General features: G+C 42.9%; 1 protein-coding gene across 3 annotated transcripts; it reads left to right on the top strand.

Annotated features, from left to right (window-relative positions):
- The first annotated feature begins 279 nt into the window (after positions 1-279).
- Positions 280-18,645, top strand: LOC124868527 (axin-2-like). 3 transcript variants are annotated; one of them, XM_047365915.1, is made up of 11 exons: positions 280-429; positions 1,711-2,676; positions 6,932-7,072; positions 10,143-10,245; positions 11,782-11,922; positions 13,067-13,488; positions 13,581-13,730; positions 13,810-14,040; positions 14,144-14,233; positions 14,752-14,877; positions 18,451-18,645. In XM_047365915.1, exons 2-11 carry the CDS (start codon positions 1,841-1,843, stop codon positions 18,575-18,577), a joined length of 2,367 nt encoding a protein of 788 aa, XP_047221871.1. In that variant the 5' UTR covers positions 280-429; positions 1,711-1,840; the 3' UTR covers positions 18,578-18,645. The 3 variants fall into 3 exon arrangements, with proteins under 3 accessions (XP_047221871.1, XP_047221870.1, XP_047221872.1); XM_047365914.1 differs by lacking the exon at positions 280-429 and adding an exon at positions 439-1,018; XM_047365916.1 differs by lacking the exon at positions 280-429 and adding an exon at positions 1,038-1,058.
- The last annotated feature ends 1,183 nt before the right edge of the window (positions 18,646-19,828 follow it).

Below are 19,828 nucleotides of genomic sequence, written 5' to 3'. Positions count from 1 at the left end.
ATGTATTAATCAAGCCCTGAGTGTTATTATTTCGTACCCCGGTGGTTATGTTTTTGCTTTAGTTCGCTTATAATTGTGAAGACGGAATGCAGCATTTTGTATGTCTCTTTCGGGACCAGGTCAGCGGTTCTTCACTTTGAAGTCCGCTCTTAAACCTTTAGCCCAGTTGGTGTAGAAACAGCCGGGAGGATTTCAACCGCCTGCCACGACTTCTTGAAACACCTACCTGCGGAGACAAAAAGACAGATAGAGAGAGGGGGGGGGGGGACAAACTTACTCTTTGGTTTTATTTACTCTTTGGTTTTATTTACGACTGAATTAAACTTCTCCAATGCGAAGGGTACGAAAAGGGAGCGAAGCCAAGACTGCTTGTTCGGGACCATACTTACTTCACTTTTACGTTTTCTAATCAGAGCGGTAACATGGATGGTGAGTTGTATGGGGAAGCTGTTCCACAGGCCCCCTCTCTCGGCCGCTTTGATGTGCTGCTGCTCAGCTTTGAAGTTGAGAAATGCGGGCTGTGTTTCTTGTTAGTGGGCGAGAAATACGGTGTTATAGATAAGAAGCTTATGTGTGTGTGCGTGTGTGTTAGGGAGAGAAAGAGGGAGTGCATGAATGCATGAATGTGTGGCTTATATAAAAAAAAAAAAAAAAAAAAAAACACGAATATTTGTTGGGTGGTGGTGCTGCTTTTTCTTCTGGCTGGGTTAAAAAAAAAAAAAAACGCGTGATCCCCCTTCTTCTCCACCCTCTTTCTTATTTTTGACACCCCCAGCGATCTACATAGGCGAAGAGCCTGCCTACTCTGAGGTCAGTTGTTGAATGGGACAGAGTGCGTTAAACTACCAGCGCTTGCTTGATGTGCGTGTGGCGCGGTGGAGCCTCGATAAAAGTCCGCCCGTCGCTCATTTCTTCTCTTTTTGCGGACTATATAACGACTCGGAGAGTTTGGGACTGAGCTTAAAATGGACTAAGAGCTCTTTTTAAAAACTTTTTTATTCTGATCTGCTCTACCATGGTATGTTGTTCATATTTTCTTTTTTTTTACATGCTGTTTGGTGAGTTACTTCGCCATCCATTTTTCCACCTGTCCCTTCTTGTGGTTACGATCTCTTAGAAGTTCTCCATCCTAATCGCCCAGATTTATCTTTGCCCTCCTCTACTTCTTCCTACAGATCATCTCAGTTGTTGGTAGTTTAGACACGTCTCCGTACTGTTGTAATCACCCGCTCCGACTGATAATAATCACGCTTAAATCTCTGCCTTACTCCGTCCAAGTTCCTAGCGGTGCAGATCAGCAGTCTGCGCGGACTGGAAGTGGAAATGAGTGGCCGTGTCTGGGACTGGGAATTAATTGGAGTTGAAGCCTGTAGCACGGACTCGTTAGGAGAACACGTGTAAGCCACTATAGTATGCGATTCTATGAAGAGAGTTACCGTGTGAGGGTTGATTATTCTGGTGAAATGTTTTTGATGTGGCAGATCAATCCACGTAGAGAATGTGGGCTGCAGTTGATCTCTCATTTAGGTTATAAATAGATAAATGAAACCAGGGAGAAAAAGGCTTTCATTTTTCCCTTTCTCTGTGAACCCTTCCAGTTTTTAATTTCATTCTTTTTTTTTTTTTTTGAAAGGGACTGTTTACTTGATGTCTATCTTTTGAAGTTCAGGCAGGATCTGGCTTTGATTAGATCAATACTTTGTGTTTCAGAGTGAAGAGGAGCTGAGAAGCTCCCCCGCTGCTTTTAGAGAGTGAGCGAGGAGGATTTTTTTTTAGGGGGGGAGCTTGGAAGCTGGAGCGGAGGCACCACGGCGGCACTCTCACACAGGCAACCGGAGCCATGAGCAGGGCGCTCACGGAGCACATCAGCGGTAGCTTCCGAGAAGATGCTCCTCGTCCTCCGGTTCCGGGGGAGGAGGGAGAGGCGTCATGCTACAACCCGAGCAGATCAGGCAAAATGAGAGCCCAGAGCAAAGTTAAAGATCTCCCCGCTGCTGCTGCTGCTCTTGTCGGCTCCATGCCGCGGAGGAACGAGGATGGACTCGGAGAGCCGGAGGGCAGCGCGTCGCCGGACTCGCCACTTGTCCGGTGGACCAAGTCTCTGCATTTCCTCCTAGGCGACCTGGACGGTGCTCACCTGTTCAGGACCTTCTTGGAGCGGGAGCACTGCGTTGACACTTTGGACTTCTGGTTCGCCTGCAACGGCTTCAGGCAGATGGACTTAAAGGATACCAAAACGCTGCGAGTTGCCAAAGTTATCTTCAAGCGGTACGTCGAGAACAACAGTGTGGTGGCAAAGCAGCTGAAACCGGCCACCAAGACCTTCATAAGGGATAGTATCAAGAAGCAGCAGATAGACTCGGCCATGTTCGACCAGGCGCAGACGGAGATCCAGTCCCATATGGAGGAGAACGCGTACCAGATGTTCCTGACCTCTGATGTATACCTCGAATACGCGCGCACTGGCTGCGAGAACGCCGCCTACATGAACCACGCCGGGCTGGGCAGCCTCAAGCTGATGTGCGGATACCTTCCTCCCCTCATGGAGGAAGAGGAGTGGAGTTGCAATGACCTGAAGGCAAAAGGGTTGGGGTCTGTGGTGGGACTGTCTGCAAAGAACCTGAGGGCTACTGCTACTATCCGGACAGCAGCTGAGGTGCTGGAGAAGACCTACAGGTAACCTTGCATTCCTGCTCACCTTGCACCCATGTGATCACATTTTAGGACTGTTTGATGTATTGAATGTCGCATACTGTAGTCAGGATCATTACAGTCTCGTAAGACAGGTTGAGTAAGAGCCAGGGCGTTATTTCTAGAGATGCTGATCAGGCCGATATTTTTTTTTAGGTCTGATGTCTACATTTTTTTTTTTTATTATGGTTGTAACACATCAGTTAGAAAATATGTCCAGCACGTTGTTTGATAGAGGAGGTAGCTTTGAATCCAGTTAAAAATGAAAAAAAAAAAAATGACAAGATTATCCTGGTTATTGAATTAAAATAAATGTCCCTAGCCATTATTTGGATTTCATTAAACTTAAAAAAAAAAAGTAGTTGTTGGTTGGTGTCTTTATAGACCAGCACCGGTGGGGATTCTTCATTTTGATGTATTTCATAAATAAAGTATTAACCTGCCATTAACTGATCAGAGTCGATCAAGAGGAAACCGGCTGATGGATTGGTGCATTTTTTTTTTTTTTTTTTTTTAGAAATGACTGAGGGGAGAGAGTGAAAGCCACATGATCAAAGGGTCTCAGAGGATCATGCCTGTATATTTGTGCCCTCTTGCCTCGCAGTTAGTCAAGAGGTTGGAGGGGTGGAAGGGGCGGGGATGGGTACAAAACATCAATGCATCTGAGTCTTCCTTTTAAGTAAATGGTGTCTTGCAGGCAGCCCTCTGCTGGCTTGCTCAAGTTTCCTGTGCTTTGAAATCGCTTCTCCGCTTCAGGAATGAGTTCAGACACCGAAACCTCATGATTGTTACAACTACATCAAGCCGTGCAATGTTTTGGTTTATTTATTTATTTATTTATTCGGACCTCTCTGAACCTTTTTAAAATTTTGTTTACTGCCACGGAATCTACTTAATGCCTGGAAATGCAAACACAGAATTTAAAAGAGAGCAAGAAAAACAACCTTTGCAGATATCACTCTTTTGGTCTGAGATGAAAGCAGAACTGTGTGTGGAAAGCATTTGCGTTTTATCTTAAGAAACCATCCCACACATTGTTCAACAGCTGCAATCTTTTGAGGCCAAGAAGATTTTCCAAAACTTGGATTGTATGCTTGAGGCTTCATCAAAGGAAATTCAAGAATGAGTTTTTTCATTCCACCAAACAAATCTGTCATCGTATCTGGAGGCAGTTATTGCGTCATACTCTTGTTTGGTAAGAAAATGCCATGTTTGTAGATCATTCCTACCTTTCATGACAATTTATGGAAAATAGGAATGGGTTTATTATTGGCATGAAAGTATACTGAGGTTTTAAAAAGTTCAGCTCTATGTTGAGATGCCACAGTAAGTGTGGGGCTGACTGAAGTTTTTAACGACAGTAAAGAGCCTAGAGTAATGGACCCTGCCTTCATACCTTAAAAAAAGGACCACTTCAGCTTCAAATGGTCTCTTTGGGAAGAAAATGGCAAGTTTGGAGACAATTTGTAGTCATGGTGGAAATTGTTTCCAGTATGATTTCTTAAATGTTTTAATCCAAATTAAAGGTATACCAAGATTGTAAAAAGTTACAGTATGAAAACCCCTTGAAATGTCCGTTGTACCATTTCTATGGTTTAATGACATGAATGAGAAAGTTTCAGAGTAATGCAGTGCTGTGCTGCCTCACGCTGTAGCTGCACACTGCCGCTCAGCTTGCAAAGGGCTCTTTTTTCACACATAAAGGACCAGTTTAGAAACTTAAAGCTGTTTTAAATAAAAACTGATCAGATCACGTTGTACGTTTTTGTTTTAAAACTATAATACTTTGACACAGTTGTATATTTTTAGTCAAGGTTATCACACCGTGAAAATCTCACGCTGGCACATGCCTAGTACTAATGCATGAAAGATTTAGCGTAATAATAGTGACTGAGTGTAAATACTCAAATCCAGCTTGTTCCGTGAGAGTTTTTGCCCTTCATGTGAGCAGATGTGAGATAACAACAGCGGCTCATTTGCTTGGAAGTGGCCATGTGGAGAGCGGGGGAACCAATAAGTGCAGGGTTTGTTGACATGTGGGTATATCCTGCTTTCCTGGTGTGATCCCCTGTGTTCTTGTTTTTCCTCTTTAAAAAGAATAGCAGGAGGGAGAGACAGAGTGAGAAAGAGAGAGAGACCATCATTCTACCCTTCCGTCTCCTTTTCCCACTGCCCCTTACCATCTTTGTGGGTCAACCAATTTCCATCTCAAACATGTGGAACTAATTTTGCCACTGCACAGACTCCCCTCGTCACTTTTCGGAGGGACCTCCAGCGCGCACAGACTCCAAAGCCGTAGAACGACACGACAAAACATCCTCGTCTCAGTTCCGCCACTCCGACTGTAGATCCCGCTCTGCAATGGATTTGTGTGCGTCAGTGTTTTCCCTCTTCTTTCATTTCTGTCTTGCGCTTTTATCTCTTCTGTTTCAAAGTGGAAAAAAAAAATCCTTCTGACAGAGACTAAGCATGCTTTGGAAGGAAACAGACAAGAGGAGGGCAAGAGGGAAAAACAGGAAGGTGGGGGTCAAGAAAGAAAAGAAAGATGGTTGCGAGGGGGGGGGGGGATGCGGGGTGCAGAGAGCCCAGCTGTGCTAAATACCTGACTCTTTGCGCGGACCCTCCAAAGGTCAAATTTGTGCTTGGGGCCTACGGCTTTAGTCATGCTGGGGCTCTCCTCAGCTCTCCCGGCAGAAGGCATTCTCATAAAGAAAGGGGCCCTCCTTCCCCTTTTCTCCCTCTCTCCTTCTCACTCCTTCTCTAAAGCTCAAGTTCCCCCTTCCTCTCATTCCCTGTCTACCCCTTCACTCCTGGAGCAGGAATGCAACACAGCAGGATAGGGAGCAAAGAGACAGAGAGACTTTAGAAAGGAAAGCAGGAAAGAGGTGGCGAGGGCTGGGAGGGGCAAGGTGGGGGGCCAGCTGGGCTGACAGCAAAGATGGAAGAGAAAACTCTCCTCAGGAAGGTGAAAGTGGGAAAGATCAGAAGTTTGGACCAAACAAAAGGCTGTAGTCCTTACATGTTAGAGAGAAAAAACATTAAAGTAAAGGAGAACCTGTAGAATAACGCTGATACCACATTCCTTGGGCTCCTGGACACCTCTCACATGAGCCACCCTAATTAAAGAAATCTGCAGAGGGCAACAGCAAGGCAAACTCCGAGTTGTTTGTTTTTAAGCCAACAGGAGCAGGAAACAGAGCAAAAAAAATGTCACCTCACCCTTCCTACCCTCTCTTGAATAGTCTGGACAGTATGGCATTTCTGTCATCATTTTCCAGGTATGGAGAAAAGTTGAGAGAAGGGAAGCTAAGGATGAAAATATGTTTGAGATTCTGTTATCTAGAGCTCTGATTCCCAAACCTTTAAGCTTTCAACACACCAAAGTACAGTGGCACAGAGATGTCTGATCCCAAAAATTAACGCATCTCATTACTATGTCAATTAAACAGGGCTACAATGGCAACTCAAACACCATCCACAGCCAATATAATGCTTTTTGTTATGCAGTTTAATTTATAAAGAAGATCCCAAGACTCTACACTTGTTGATTCTTTACCGCAACTTAGGGAGTCATTGATCTAGAAGATGAAAAAAAGAAATCACATTTCTAAGAAAAAAGTGCATTTCACAAATTTATAGTTATATGAAAATGTAAATCTTTGATTTATCACAACCTACATTTTTGAACAAAAGTATATGATTTTTAAAGAATAAAAGGAATAAAGTTAGCAAATTTAAGGTAGGACATCCAGTTTAGATTTGGCAAACTTAAGTGTTATAGATTTTAATGTAGAGCTGATGTAAGTTAGTCTGGATGGCAAAAAAAGTGAAGTTGCTCCCTACAATACAGCCAAATCAGAAGCCAAAACTAGGTAGATGTGATTTACCCATATTTTCAGAATGTTATAAAAACTAATAGAGATCAAACTTTTCCTGGCAGATAACAATTTCATTTTCAGGTCTGACTGTCCAATCCTAACTTTTATTGGTTCTGATCTTTTTTTTCTCCTGAGGAGTATAGCACTAAAAAAGAGAAACAAAGAGAAAATTAGATGTGTTGGTTGATGTCTTTATTGGCCAAAAGATGGTTGGTTTTTAAGCATTCAATAAATAAAAAACAAAATTCTCATTACCAGAGTTGCCAATCAAGGAAAGAATAATGTGCGGAAAGTTTGGAACCCTTCTTCACACTTACATCTTGGGAAACTGTGTTTAAAACCTTTCCTTGCATCTCCCATAGGTCCCACCGACGAGGAGAGCCCGCCAGCCCGTACTTTGTCAACTCTGGCTACATTTTCGCTCCCGCCACCAGTGCCAATGACAGTGAGATCTCCAGCGATGCAGCGACAGATGACTCCTTGTCGATGACCGACAGCAGTGTGTAAGTGTTGAGCTTTTATTCAAATTTCCAAAACAAAACGAAATTAAAGCCCAGGTGGCTCTGGAGATGAAACTGCAGCTTTTTCTGGAGGATCATTTCCTTGCAGCTGATTGCAGCCAAAGCTCTGTGCAATTTTATTACTTCCATCGTATCTGAATGAGCCCAGGCCAGCTTTCAGTCAACACCTTTCCAGGAAAAAGTCCAGGGGTGTAAAGAAAAATATTTGGCCTTGTAGTCCAACAAGTTTGGCTTTTCCTCTGGGCCAGGGGACTGCATTGCCGAAGAATAATTGTGTGTAATGTATTTTAATTATCCTCTGTGATTGACTCCAGGTAATTCTATTAATGTGCAGTTGTTACTACGGCCTCGGGGGAGATAACTCTGGGAAAGTCATTACGTCTGAAGGCCTTTTGAAGTTTTTTCTGATGTGTTGCAGGCTGGAAAAAGGAAAAAAAATAGGACGTCTTGATGTGGGTGGAGGCGTTGCCTCATTTTCCTCAAAGTTGATATGTATCCATCCCACCCACCCTTCTGCCACTAGACTTTTTTTCTTCATTTTTTCATATTATCTAATCGCTTTTCCCCTTTGAAGACCTACAGCAGGGGGGGGATCCATTCGGGTCTCAAGACAAACTCATTGAAAAATGTTGGCACCAAATGAAAGGAGGCTTACTCACATGGTGGGTCGGTTTCCTGCCACTGGCCTCTGCGGTGTGCTGAGATCATGTGTCTGCAAGGCTTTCACGGGGGTTACTCATTTCTAGACCCCGGGGCAAGACATAAGGAACCCCCATCCCCCTCCTCCTGTTCCCCTCCCGGCCAGTCTAGTCCACCCATACAGCTTCTCTCCTCCAGCTTCCAGAGTTGTAATCAAGAGCGGTGAGGCTTCAAGTGCAAGGGAGTGAGAAAATATAGTGCAGAGTATAAAGGGCTTAACTGAATCGCTTTCAGCCTATTGTTAGGTGAGGGGAGCTTAGCGGGATAAGAGGGTGGTTGGCTGCTTTGAAAATGACTTGCACCACTGAATAGGAGATCCCCATAAAAGTGAGGGCCCGTGAAACCGTGAAAGAGTTCACGGCTGTTTTCTCTTGCAGTCCAGTCACATGGTCTGGGATGCTCTGTATTGATAAATTGCGCAGCCGGTCAGAGAGGAGTTGGTGAGCTTTGTTGGCTGCTAACTTTGGGGTTCAGTTTGGGTTTCCCATAGCTGCTACCTGTTCCTTCAGGGCGTCGCAGCTTGTAGTCTGAGGTTGTAGTCATATTGCCAGCCCTGTGTCCATTATTAAATTTCTCCGACATAAAATTTGATAAAGCTCTTCAGATGAAACAAATGGGTTAACTGCTAAACAGCTTTGCTTGTCAAAGTCATATTCTTAAACTGTTCTCTAAAACGTCCTTGTCCCTCTTTCTTTCAAGGGAAGAATTTGATTAGCTAGTTAAAAAAATGTTGTGCAAATTTGAATCTAATTTCCCAGAATAAAGAACAAGAGGAGGATTTTAGAAAGAGGAGCTGGAAGAAAGGGTGGTGGTAGTGGCAGCGGAGGGGCGGGATTTTTTTTTTTTCTCTTTCTGCTTATATCTTATTTATGGATTTACTTGGACGCTGGGGAATGCTGCTGCACCAACTTCAAACATTACCTTATCTTACAAACCAGCCTTTTGATGTTGCCGAGATCAGAGGCTTGCTGCGGAGCGCTTGCCAAACGAAGATGGCAGCGGGTGCATACGTGCATGAGTGTGAGATTTCAAAGAGGCAGCAGAAAAAAGTAGCGTTTGGGCTAGGTCAGACACTTCCGAGCGGCCAAAGCGGACGCGATAATTGGCCGAGCATAAGTGGCAGCTGACTGGAGGAAGCAAGCAGACAGAATGGTGTGAAAAAATAGAGGATGAGATTCCCAGAATAAATGCCGAATTGTCCAGAGACCTTTATTGTTTTTCGCTAAACATCTCTTATTTAACTAGCTACAAAGCAAAAATAACTTGTGTGCCATTTGGTAAGCTGCTTTAGTCTGTAGCTACTGAACTTTTGTAGCTCCAAACTAACCAGATACTGAAAGTTGAATCTTTTTTTCCTGTTTGAATGTCTGCTGTCAGAGTTCATTTATCAGAGAGGCTCTTTTTTAATCAAATTTAAATCTTTAGCACATGTTTTAAATTATTTCCATGTGTTTTATTCTGTGTTTCTGTATTATTCTTGATTCTAGTATTAATGTTAGAGATGCACTGATAAAATCGCCTTATAAACGGATTTCCCCAGTTTCTATTCGCTCTGTCTGGTGGACGGTCTTAAACTCAAAAATCAGATAATATTCCGATCAGTGAATGCACCATACAGAGGCACTACCAGGCCATGCTAACATGCCAACACCCTTCTTTGTGAAAGCTGTTACTGAGTGAAGACTGAAAGTTATTATTTTTAATATCAGTGACATGTTAAATGAAACATAAAGTCAGAGGAAACTCAGACATGTAAGAAGCTATTTTAAATTAACCTTATTTTCACCATTCTGAAGATAATTGTCTGTGGTACATTCAGGCTGTGAGAGAGCAGGTTAAGAGCAGCACCTAAATGAGATTACAGGAAGATGGAGCAGAGTAATGAAAATACTCTGTCATGAAACTTTATTGATTGGAACATTTGGCAGCCTTTTGAAAATTTCAGAATTATTATATGAAGATTGCTGTTATGGTCAATAACATATTTATTGATATTATATATATATATATATATATATATATATTTATTTATATATATATATATTTCCCTACCCTTTCAACACAGCGAAAAAGATGACCATTGATGAACATTGCTGCCTTGCTTCAGTTAAACATTCCACACCCTAACTATCCTGTGGTGAATCACTATCACTGTTACAGGGCCAGACAAATACCAATAATGTCTCTAGTTCATGATTTTAAGAGATGACAAGAGACTCGTCATATGCTGCTCATTGTACTTTGATAGAATGAGCAGCATATGACAAAAATAAATTGGTTATAGTTGGATTTTATGTATTTTCTTTGCTTTTGTAGATAATTGAATATGTGGAATCTTTTGTTTTTGTTGCAGAGATGGCATCCCTCCTTACAAGATGGGCACCAAGAAGCAGCTCCAGCGAGAGATGCACCGCAATGTTAAGATCAATGGCCAAGTTACACTACCCCACTTTCCTGTAAGTTCCACTTTATTACAATCTATATTCTCTTATACGCTCACTGAGTCTCAGTTTCTTTAGGATAGAATATGAAAAAATCAATTCCTTATGTGTTTCTAGTAACACATTAGAATACGTTATGCAAACTTCTGATGTTTAAAGGTCTCTCAATCTTCCATTCTCAGTTGCTTCTTGGGCTGTTAAAATTTGGATAGTTGCATTCATCTTTCTGTCTCCATAACTGCATGTAAAAAATCATCATGATGTCAGATTACAGACCAGGGATCCCTCAAGCACGTGTATCCGGTCCAATTTCAGTTTTTTTGTGTCTCGGACAGTGTGTGTTGTTTAATGTGAGATATTTTCTGACTGGCTCAAGTTGCTGTGAGATGGTTTAAAGAACTGGGTCAAAATAGGTTGACACAGATTAGGAGGCAGGAAAAATAAACACATATTTCTTTTGTCTCCATATTCAAACACAGGTATGTGTTTGTGGAGGGCATATGTGTGTTTGTGCATGCGTTTTCTGTTTTCACCAGTATTCTCTCAGTCTTTCCTTCTCTCTCTGTCTCTTTCTTTTCCACTTGCTCTTCTTTAATGTCTCCCTCCTGATTTGGAGATGGCTCTGTCTCCCATGATGCACCAGCCCCAGGCAGCGGGGGCCCCGTGCAGGGCTGGCGCTCCTTTGCCAGCATCTCTGCTTGCCTTTCTTCTTCTTCCCTTCATCGTGTCTACAAAGAGATGAGAGAAACATAAAAAAAAGAGTCAAAATCAAGAAAGCCAGTGTGCCAAATAACAAAAAAGTAAGTATTAAAGGGAGAAAGAGAATCCAGCTCATATAGTTAAAAAAAAAGGATGGTAATATGACTAGAGTACCTTTGAGGTGCCCTGCATGCAGCCTGGAAATAAATTACTACTTCCCTTCAGATCTTCCCAGTATTTGACTCCTCTGTCTTCTTACTCTCTTTCCTTCTGTGCCACCAATGCCACTCCACAAACACACATCCTAATCTTCTTCCTCCCTCTTGATGCTGTTAATTTTGTCAACCCCCCCACACTCTCTCTTCTCCGTCGATATCTGGCTTTTATTCGGAGATTTAAAGCCGCGTGTCCCTCCCACCCCCGTTGTGCGTTTGATGTTTGACTAGGGCCCTTTGAAGTGTGCTGACTTCAGAGGCTGCCTTGCTGATGGTTTGGTCGGGCTACAGAGGGTACAGGCAGGGGGCATCCCCTCCAAGCGAGACCAACTGCTACCCCACTACTGCTACCCCCATCTTTTCCCCTTGCCCGGCAGCTTGGCACCGCCAAGGGCACTGGGCATGAGAAGATCTGGAACGGTATGGGCAGCAAAAAGGTTCAGGTTAGCTTGAGGGCAAGGGCGTGTGTATTAGGTCCTTTTTTAGAAAAGTAACAGGCTTTTTGGAACGAGACAGGATTAGGGCAAGGGCAATGGATTAATGCACTGTATAGCATCCATTTGAAACACCAAGTAGCTACACTTGCACACGTATTAAAGTGTCCATCCCCTCCCTCTCTGTGTTGTTTACCCTGCAGCGGACACATCGGCTGCCTAAAGAGATGACCCCAGTCGAGCCCTCAGCTTTTGCTGCCCAGCTCATCGCCAAACTGGAGAAGCTGAAGAGAGACCAGGACATGATGAACTCACTAGAGGAGAGACTGCAGCAAATTCAGGAGGTTAGCATCAACAGATACAGTATATTTTTCAAAAGTATTCACACAGCTAAAACATTCACATTTTGGCACGTCCCAACCACAAACTTAATTTTATTTAGGTTTTTTTTTTGCGATAGGCCACAGCACAGAAGTGCATAATTGCAAAGTGGAAGGACAAAACACATTAACTAAAATCTAGTTTGTAGAATCACTTTTTTTTGCAAATACAGCTTCAGGTCTTTTGGGGTATGTTGCTACCAGCTTCGCTCATCTTGAAAAATGTTTGCCCTTTCTTTGCAAAATAGGGCAAGCTCATTAAGACTGGAGAGCTTTCGCACACATCAGTATTCAGGTCGGGTCAGATTATGAATTGGCTTCAGGTCTGGACTTTGATTGGGCCATTTTAACAGGCGAATTTGCCTTGATTTAAACCACATCCCTGCCACCACCATGTTTCACGTTGGGGGTGGTGTGTTTAACATATTTCTCTACCGCACGTAGCGTTCTGCAAGTTTGCCAAAAAGTTGGACCCATCTGACTAGAAGACCTCCTTCCCAGTTTAGGCTGTGTTCTGTGGAACATCACAAATGTGGAACGTTTAAGGAGTATGAATATTTCTTCCAGGCACTGTGCCTCCTCAAAAATAGTCTTATAGCTACTTAAAGCATGCCTCCCACTTTGTAAATTCCAACTTGCATCCAATTTAATTCAGTCAGTAGTTCTAAACTTCACAACAAATGCCTTTACGCCAGCTTTAGCACTAAGAACCGGGTATGTGCCGTGGGATTGCAAAGTTTGTCTGGGTTTAGCTGCTACTTCACTTTTGCTTTGTGTTCTCCCCTATTTCATTTGGAAGGAGGAACTTTCAAACGTATGTTTCTAGACACACTTTAAGTGCCTTCAAATAGCACTTAGTTACTCTCTAGTGGCACATTTGCTGAATATGTGTAGTGCCAGTTTCTTTGTGAAGCACAGGCAGATTCTGCATTATAGATGAAGCACACCCAAAGCCTGTTAGGGAAGATAACAGTGCAGTAAAGGAGAAAACTCACATCAAGTTATTCAGGCATTTGCTCTGACTGATAGAAGTCGACTGACACCAAAATTCCTCAACAATATGTGATTATTAATGTTTTGTCAATCGCCTTTTCTTTTTGGTTTGCAGGAGGACGAAAGAGAAGAGAGCAATGACCTCAGCAGCAACAGCTCCCTCCATCACCCCCTGCTCCCATCCGCAAACCAGTGTGAGGAAGACCCCCAGGCCATCTTAGATGAGCACCTTTCACGTGTCCTGAAGACACCCGGCTGTCAGTCACCTGGCGTGGTCCGGCACTCGCCACGTTCACGCTCCCCAGATCAGACAGGCGTTCTGGTGTCGTCCGGCCACGGAACTCTTTTTGGTGCTTATCATGGGTCCGCTAAGGTGCTGATGACAGGCAGGCAGTCCACAAAGCACATCCACCACCACTACATCCACCATCACCACGCTGGGCCCAAGACTAAGGAGCAGATTGAGACTGAAGCGGCTCAGCGTGTGCAGTGCCTCTGCCCTCAAGGGGGCGCCAATTACTCTGACTTCACACCTGCGTGAGTGCAGCATCCTAGCTGCCCCTTCCTAAAACGATGTTTTGCTGTTTAAAAAACACTAGATCCTAATAATTCGTTGTTTGCCTCTCCAGTCGCTGCAGCACTTTGTCCAAACGACCAGTGAAGGGCTCCGATGAGGGCGCGTCTTCACCATGCCTTCCCATGGTTTCCACCGACCGCTCTCAGAATGTTTGGCAGTGGATCCTGGAGAGCGAGAGGCAGGGCAAGCACAAGCCACACAGGCAAGTGTCGCAACATCACCTTTAAAACAGAAGGTCTGAGTCTTGTCCCATACTGACCCCATTTTTCTTATTTCAACAGCACTCAAGGCCTAAAGAAGCCCATTCCTCTCGACTCCAAGATTCTGCCTGCTAGGACCAACACCTGGGGTGGAGCTGGCTCCTGCAATGGGAGTCACCTCCGTGTCCATCACCCAGGCCATCCCTTCATCCAGGATCCTGCTATGCCACCTTTGCCCCCACCCAACACCCTGGCACAGCTTGAGGAGGCCTGTCGCAGACTAGAAGAGGTTTCTAAGCCGCCAAAGCAAAGGTACTTCGCTTACTCATAAAGAGAATTGTATTCCTTTAACACCATAACAACTATTACATAAGTGATTGATTGGTCAAGTTTTAATATGGATTATCTTTAACAGGCATTCAACACTCTCTAGCAGCCTTCAGAGAGACCGGAGCCATCCACCTGCTGGAACTGGTGCAGGCACCGCTCAAAACAATCCTGAAGAGTATGTATTCTTTGGCTCTGATTTTAATTATTCCAACTGTTTCTTTATGCCGGTTTGGTTTGTCTTCACTTTCTTTTTACACACTTGCTTTGTAGTTTCCAGGATTATATCCAGTTAGATTTACATTTGAGAATTCCTTTGTGTTCTTGTGCAGTTCCTCTCAGATGTTCTAGCACCCTTCATGTAATGAGTCCGATTAGTTTGTTTGTCCTTAGCTCCTCTTCTCTTGCTCTTTTATTAATTTACGATTAAGCATACTTAAATATGGCATCCATAAGTCTCCTCATTTTCTGAAACACACACCACCAGAACACAACAAATAACATCTAAGTAGTTGTTGGTTATTCGTTTTTAGACACTGTTGTTTTCAAATTGGTTCAGCTGATGGCAAAATCTTCTTTTTTTACTAGTTTTACTAGCTTACCATTTATTCAGGCTAGCTCATGTTACCTGACTATAAGTACCTAAAAAAATTACTTACTTCTTGTCTAAAAGCTGTTTTTATTTTCAAATTTCAGGTCTAAGGAGCTGGTGGTAACATACTTTTTCTGTGGCGAGGAAATTCCTTATCGCAGCATGATGAAAATCCACTGCCTCACCTTGGGTCACTTCAAAGAACAGCTCAGCAAGAAAGGCAACTACAGGTGAATATGCTGCAGAGATACAACAATTATAACTAGAAACAACTTTGGAGAGCAGTGCACTGATCAGAAATTTGTGGGTGACTTATGATATCGGGTATTTGTAAACGTTTTGACCTGCTGATTGCGATTTATGAGCATAATATAAATAGACAAAAAAAAAAAAACAACAACAATAATAATAATTTTAACATCTCTACAACATTCAACACTGCAAACTAGAAAAACTGGACAGCACGAAATTGATGGGAAATCTAAATGGGAACATGTAGATACTTACCTTAACACCTGGAGTTTCTAAAAGCTTCCAGCTTTTCCAAATCCAACTTATTCCATGACATGAACAGTCAAAAAATTAACACAGATCAACTTTGCTGTGCTCTATTTAGCCTTCCTGTTATCTGCTGGAAGTCTTGTTCTCTTACAGCCCAGATGAAGCGACATCTCGTAGAAGTAAAGGTTCCTTTTTAAATCGTTTTTTCCAAAGCTGAGCTTCCTAAGACTTCTTTTTTGACACTTGGCCACCTGTTAAAATGAAATAGTTAACTAATTAACATGAAGTGAAATAGTTAACATTAACGGAAGGGTATTGTCAGCACCAACTTGTTAATGAATGCTGTGTTGGAAACAGAGAATGTTTTTAGTTTCACCAGTTAGAGCCGACAAGGGCAAAAACCATCTGACGTCTTATCTGTGGTGCTGATTTCCGGTGCATCTCTAACTCTGAATGATACTTAATGACACCAAGGGACACCAAGCAGAGGAAGTTAGAAAACTTTTCAATGAGGTTTTTGTTACTGTACTGTTTTGTGTGTGTCAAGTACTGGATCCTGATTGCTAATAAAGACACAAAGCTGGGCTCACCCACTGTATTCAGAGCTTTACAGAATGAGGGAGAGAGAAAGGGGGTTCTGGAGTAAAATTTTCTCACATCTGGCCCTGATTTCCATGCTAAGGCAGCCTTAATAAATATGGTTTTGAAGCTAGGGCTGTTTTATTTTGTGTGCAAAGGCCATTGCAGTGCTTTTTATTCCTCTGCCAGACTATTGCATCAGGTTTTGAATGCAAGCACCTTGTTCTGGTAAGGGTATTGGGCACTGCAATAATACCGCCCCGTCAGTGTCGTCTGATGAGGCCAAATTCCTAACATTAGGACTTTCACAGGTAACTTCACATATAAGTACCTACAAGGTCTAATAATAAACAATTAAAGCTACTCAAATACCTGTTTCAGGGATGAGCCTGTGGTTTTCCAACAAGTGAAGTCTATGCAGGCCCATGTTGCAGTCACATCTGCTTGTGAGGCAAGAGAGAAGAGAAGACCCACAAACAAGCCAACGCTCCCCCAGCTATCCCATAACTCTTCAGTGAGCCTGTGAGAACAGGGGGTGGGGGATGAAGCGCCTGGCTTCAATGGCAACAGAATGTGTGGAGTTGGTTAATTTGGACATGGCAGCGATTCAGCAGAGAACAGTACTCAGCGGCTCTGCCAGACAATATTGGTGCCAGATGTTGTGAGGAGAGAAAAATCCTGCCACATAAAACATGTTCCAGTGGAAAGACTTCTTCTGTCGCTCTGCCTCTGCAACAAAGTGATGACTTTAAACAATGTGTGAGGATAAAATGTAGTTTCATTCTAAAAAAAGAAGAATGCAGCAAGATTGAGATGAGTAGTGTGGTTGTTTTATGAGAAAAATTAAACAAGAAATATGTATAATTGAAAGGCTTTGAATTGTGCCCAGAAGAAGTTACAGTTTGATTACAGGCAATATTAACTTCCCTCTGTCACATTAATGGTGCTACATGTTCTGCAGCTGTGATGAAGCAAACCTCCTTCACATTCGTCTCTGATTACAATCAAAAAACAACGCTGTATGTGTATATTTATGTATGCCATTTGTACATGTGTTGTTTGAATGACTCTCAGCTGAGCTCATAAAACACTAGGCACTCCCTACTTTTTTCCTGCCTTTTTATATTCTGAATGCAGGCACACATGGACAAATGAGGCATTTTTCCATTACAAAGCTTATCATTAAATCCCCTCCTGCTGATCTTTTTGCTGGGTTTAAAGTAGAGAGTAGAATCATTAGGAACACCAGTAGACTTCACAGTCGCTGGGACTGAGCTAGCCCTGGGAGTTATCTCCGCCTGTGTGAAGAAGAAGAGCAGCGGGCTAGCGAGGTGGCCCGGTGACCTCAAGGAAAACCTTCTGAGGGCAGAGGCCCTTCATCCAGACTGTTGCACCCATTTGCTGAACAGTTGCTTGAGATACACCGAATTTTGTGACCTACTTCCAATCTTCAGTTTGCTTACTGCTCATTTTAGTTAGCTCTGACTTTAGCTCTCTTTATGAAATATACAAAGATATAAAAACAGCATTTTTCATGTCTTTCCTGCTATGAGTAATCATTTTAAACAAAGAGAAAATTATTAAAGAGCTGACATTGTTATTTCAACTTTAGCATTTTACATTAGTTCTTATTGTTGTATATATTCTAGTGAATGCAGATGATATTTACTTTCCAACTTTCAAAAGGCTGCCAAAATTTCCCAAATTCAGCATGTTCTATGACAAACAGAGATTGATACTGCAAGAGGACAAAGCAGAACAACTTTGCAGTACTCTGTTTAGCCTTCCTGGTATCTGCTGAAAGTCTAGCTCTCTCTCACAGCCTGAATGAATGACAGGCATATCTCGACATGTCTTTTTAAATAGCTCTTTATTAAGGCTGTTTTGATCTTAATCATGTTATGCACTTTTGTTGGAAAAATCCTCCCTGCCCCCATATTTTACTCCAGCCTACCTAACACGTACTAAAAATACTGAGTCCACACTGAAAAGTGTTTTTGTCAATGTGAACCGGATTTTTGAGTTTCCAACTGGCCGGTGCATCTCTAGCTCTTCCGCCTCTGCTGGTAATAGGAAATGCAGAGTGCTGCCACAGGCAGACTCTCGGGCACCTGAAACGTCAACCTGTGTGACATAAAGGCCCTTCATTTGACAGCTAGCCCAATTAGAAGCCATGGAGACACTGGGAGGAAGACAGGCAAGGTGGGGCACCAAAGAGGGAAAGAAAGAGGGGGTGGGAGGTGCTTAAGGACAGCCTGTAATTAACCCTTCAACTTTAATAAGTCCTCGCAGGACAGGTCTGCAAACGAGGAGCCAAGCACACACAGAAAAGCCGTTTTTAGCGGCCCAAATTATCACAGGGAGTGTTTAAACGAGAGGTTCAGCTGTGTTTGCACAGCGGTGTGATGTGGAGTTAGGCTCTACCTTTGAAGTGTTCAGGGATGGCATTGAAGGCTATGACTAAGTTGTTTTGTACAAGATCCATTTCTGGCTCTGAGAGAGTGTGAGTGTTTGATTTGGACTAAAGGGAGCGTGTACACGTAAGTAGTCGTGTAGGAGCCTCAAAGCTGTTTAGAACAAGATGAAATGTATCAGTTGCCCTCCTGCTGCCGCTCTGTCAGCTATCGTTTGAGCTTAGGTTTTTTCCCTTTTCTTTTCCAACACTCACCTACGCTTTTTCTAATCACAAACTTCACTCTTTTGTGTTTGTTTTTTCTCCTCAGGTACTACTTCAAGAAGGCGAGTGATGAGTTTGAGTGTGGAGCAGTGTTTGAGGAAGTGTGGGAAGATGCCACTGTGCTCCCCATGTACGAGGGCAAGGTCCTGGGCAAAGTAGAGAGGATGGACTAAAAACAACCCATGCCCTTCACCCCCCCACCCACAACTAAGCTCTCCCAAAAGAACTTGAGCAATGGACTCTTTGAAAACAAAAAACTCTGAACTTCTTTTTTAAACCTATTTCTTATTATTAATATTATTATTATTTCTTAATATTAAGCTAAACAGAGTTAATATATCCAGCACTAGAGGAGTGATTGAAGGAAGATGAGCCAATGAAGTATGCCGAACTCAGAGGAGGAGCCGCCCCTCCCTGACTCTCAACCAATCAGCCTTAGAACACACAAGGGAACAAAACTTTGAAGACCAACGCAAGAATCAGAGGCCAGGGGGGAGGAGAGACCCCAACTCCTCTTGAACATAACCACTGAAGATACAGATGACCGTTGTGTTGTGACATAAAGGCGGACTAATGGTGTCCTGTGCAGAGGGCTAAGCAGGCGCTAACAGAAACGCCCATACGTGTGTATATACATACATGCATATATATGTATATATACATGTATTATATTTAGATGATTTTTGTCTTGAATTTAAAGTTTTTATTTAGTATTTATTAAAACAACCTTTCCCTCTTCCCTCCCATGTCTTAAAACCCCTTTTCCTGTTTCCAGCCAATGAACAAGCTGCTTTGAATGTTGGGAGAATACTGTGGTGATGCTGTTTCATGTTTGTCCGTTTTTATGTTCCCCAAAGGTCGTCAAGCTAGCCTTGTTGCCACTTACGACCCATAATAATGACCTCCGCGTGGCTTCAGTCCAAAGCTACATTTTGCTAATGGTCGATCCCAGTTTTATATGCTGCTGATAGTTTGTTCAAAGTTGTCACACTAGGATCTCCCAGCGCTCATCGTTTCTCTCTCCACTCCTCCCTTTCTCCCTGTCTTTTCCCTCTTTAGCGACAGAGCTCAATCTTTTTTTTGTTGTGCCTTTGTTTGTAAACCAGGCATTGCACAGGGATGGGAAATGGGCAGGGGTGGGGGGCTAGATTCATACAGAGATAAGGCCTAATAAAGACAGTGTTTACAGCCCGCACACCGAAATAACTCATGCTTACAAGAATCAGTTTGGGTCACTAATAGCGACTTCTCAACGAAGTCAGCCGTCGTGTGCGGAAAAAAAAAAAAAAAGCAAAAAAAACATGAAGATTTCCACTCCAGTATCTATTGAATGTTGTTACAGTAACACCGAATATAGCAGAGCTCCTGCATATATTGTAATTATGCATTCTGAAGTATGAATACTGAAACACACACTCAGACAC

The sequence above is a fragment of the Girardinichthys multiradiatus genome, chromosome 5 (assembly GCF_021462225.1).
Source record: "Girardinichthys multiradiatus isolate DD_20200921_A chromosome 5, DD_fGirMul_XY1, whole genome shotgun sequence".
NCBI classification, from domain to species: domain Eukaryota; kingdom Metazoa; phylum Chordata; class Actinopteri; order Cyprinodontiformes; family Goodeidae; genus Girardinichthys; species Girardinichthys multiradiatus.
The sequence above is the reverse complement of the archived record's forward strand: the minus strand, read 5'-3'. Positions and strand labels throughout refer to the sequence as shown.

What these genes read in the sequence shown, in the direction of transcription:
- LOC124868527 (XM_047365915.1), top strand. Translation starts at nt 1,841, where the DNA reads ATGAGCAGGGCGCTCACGGAGCACATCAGCGGTAGCTTCCGAGAAGAT. An exon ending in GACTGCAGCAAATTCAGGAG is followed by an intron (nt 11,923 to 13,066) that starts GTTAGCATCAAC and finishes TTTGGTTTGCAG; the next exon opens with GAGGACGAAAGAGAAGAGAG. An exon ending in TCTAAGCCGCCAAAGCAAAG is followed by an intron (nt 14,041 to 14,143) that starts GTACTTCGCTTA and finishes TATCTTTAACAG; the next exon opens with GCATTCAACACTCTCTAGCA.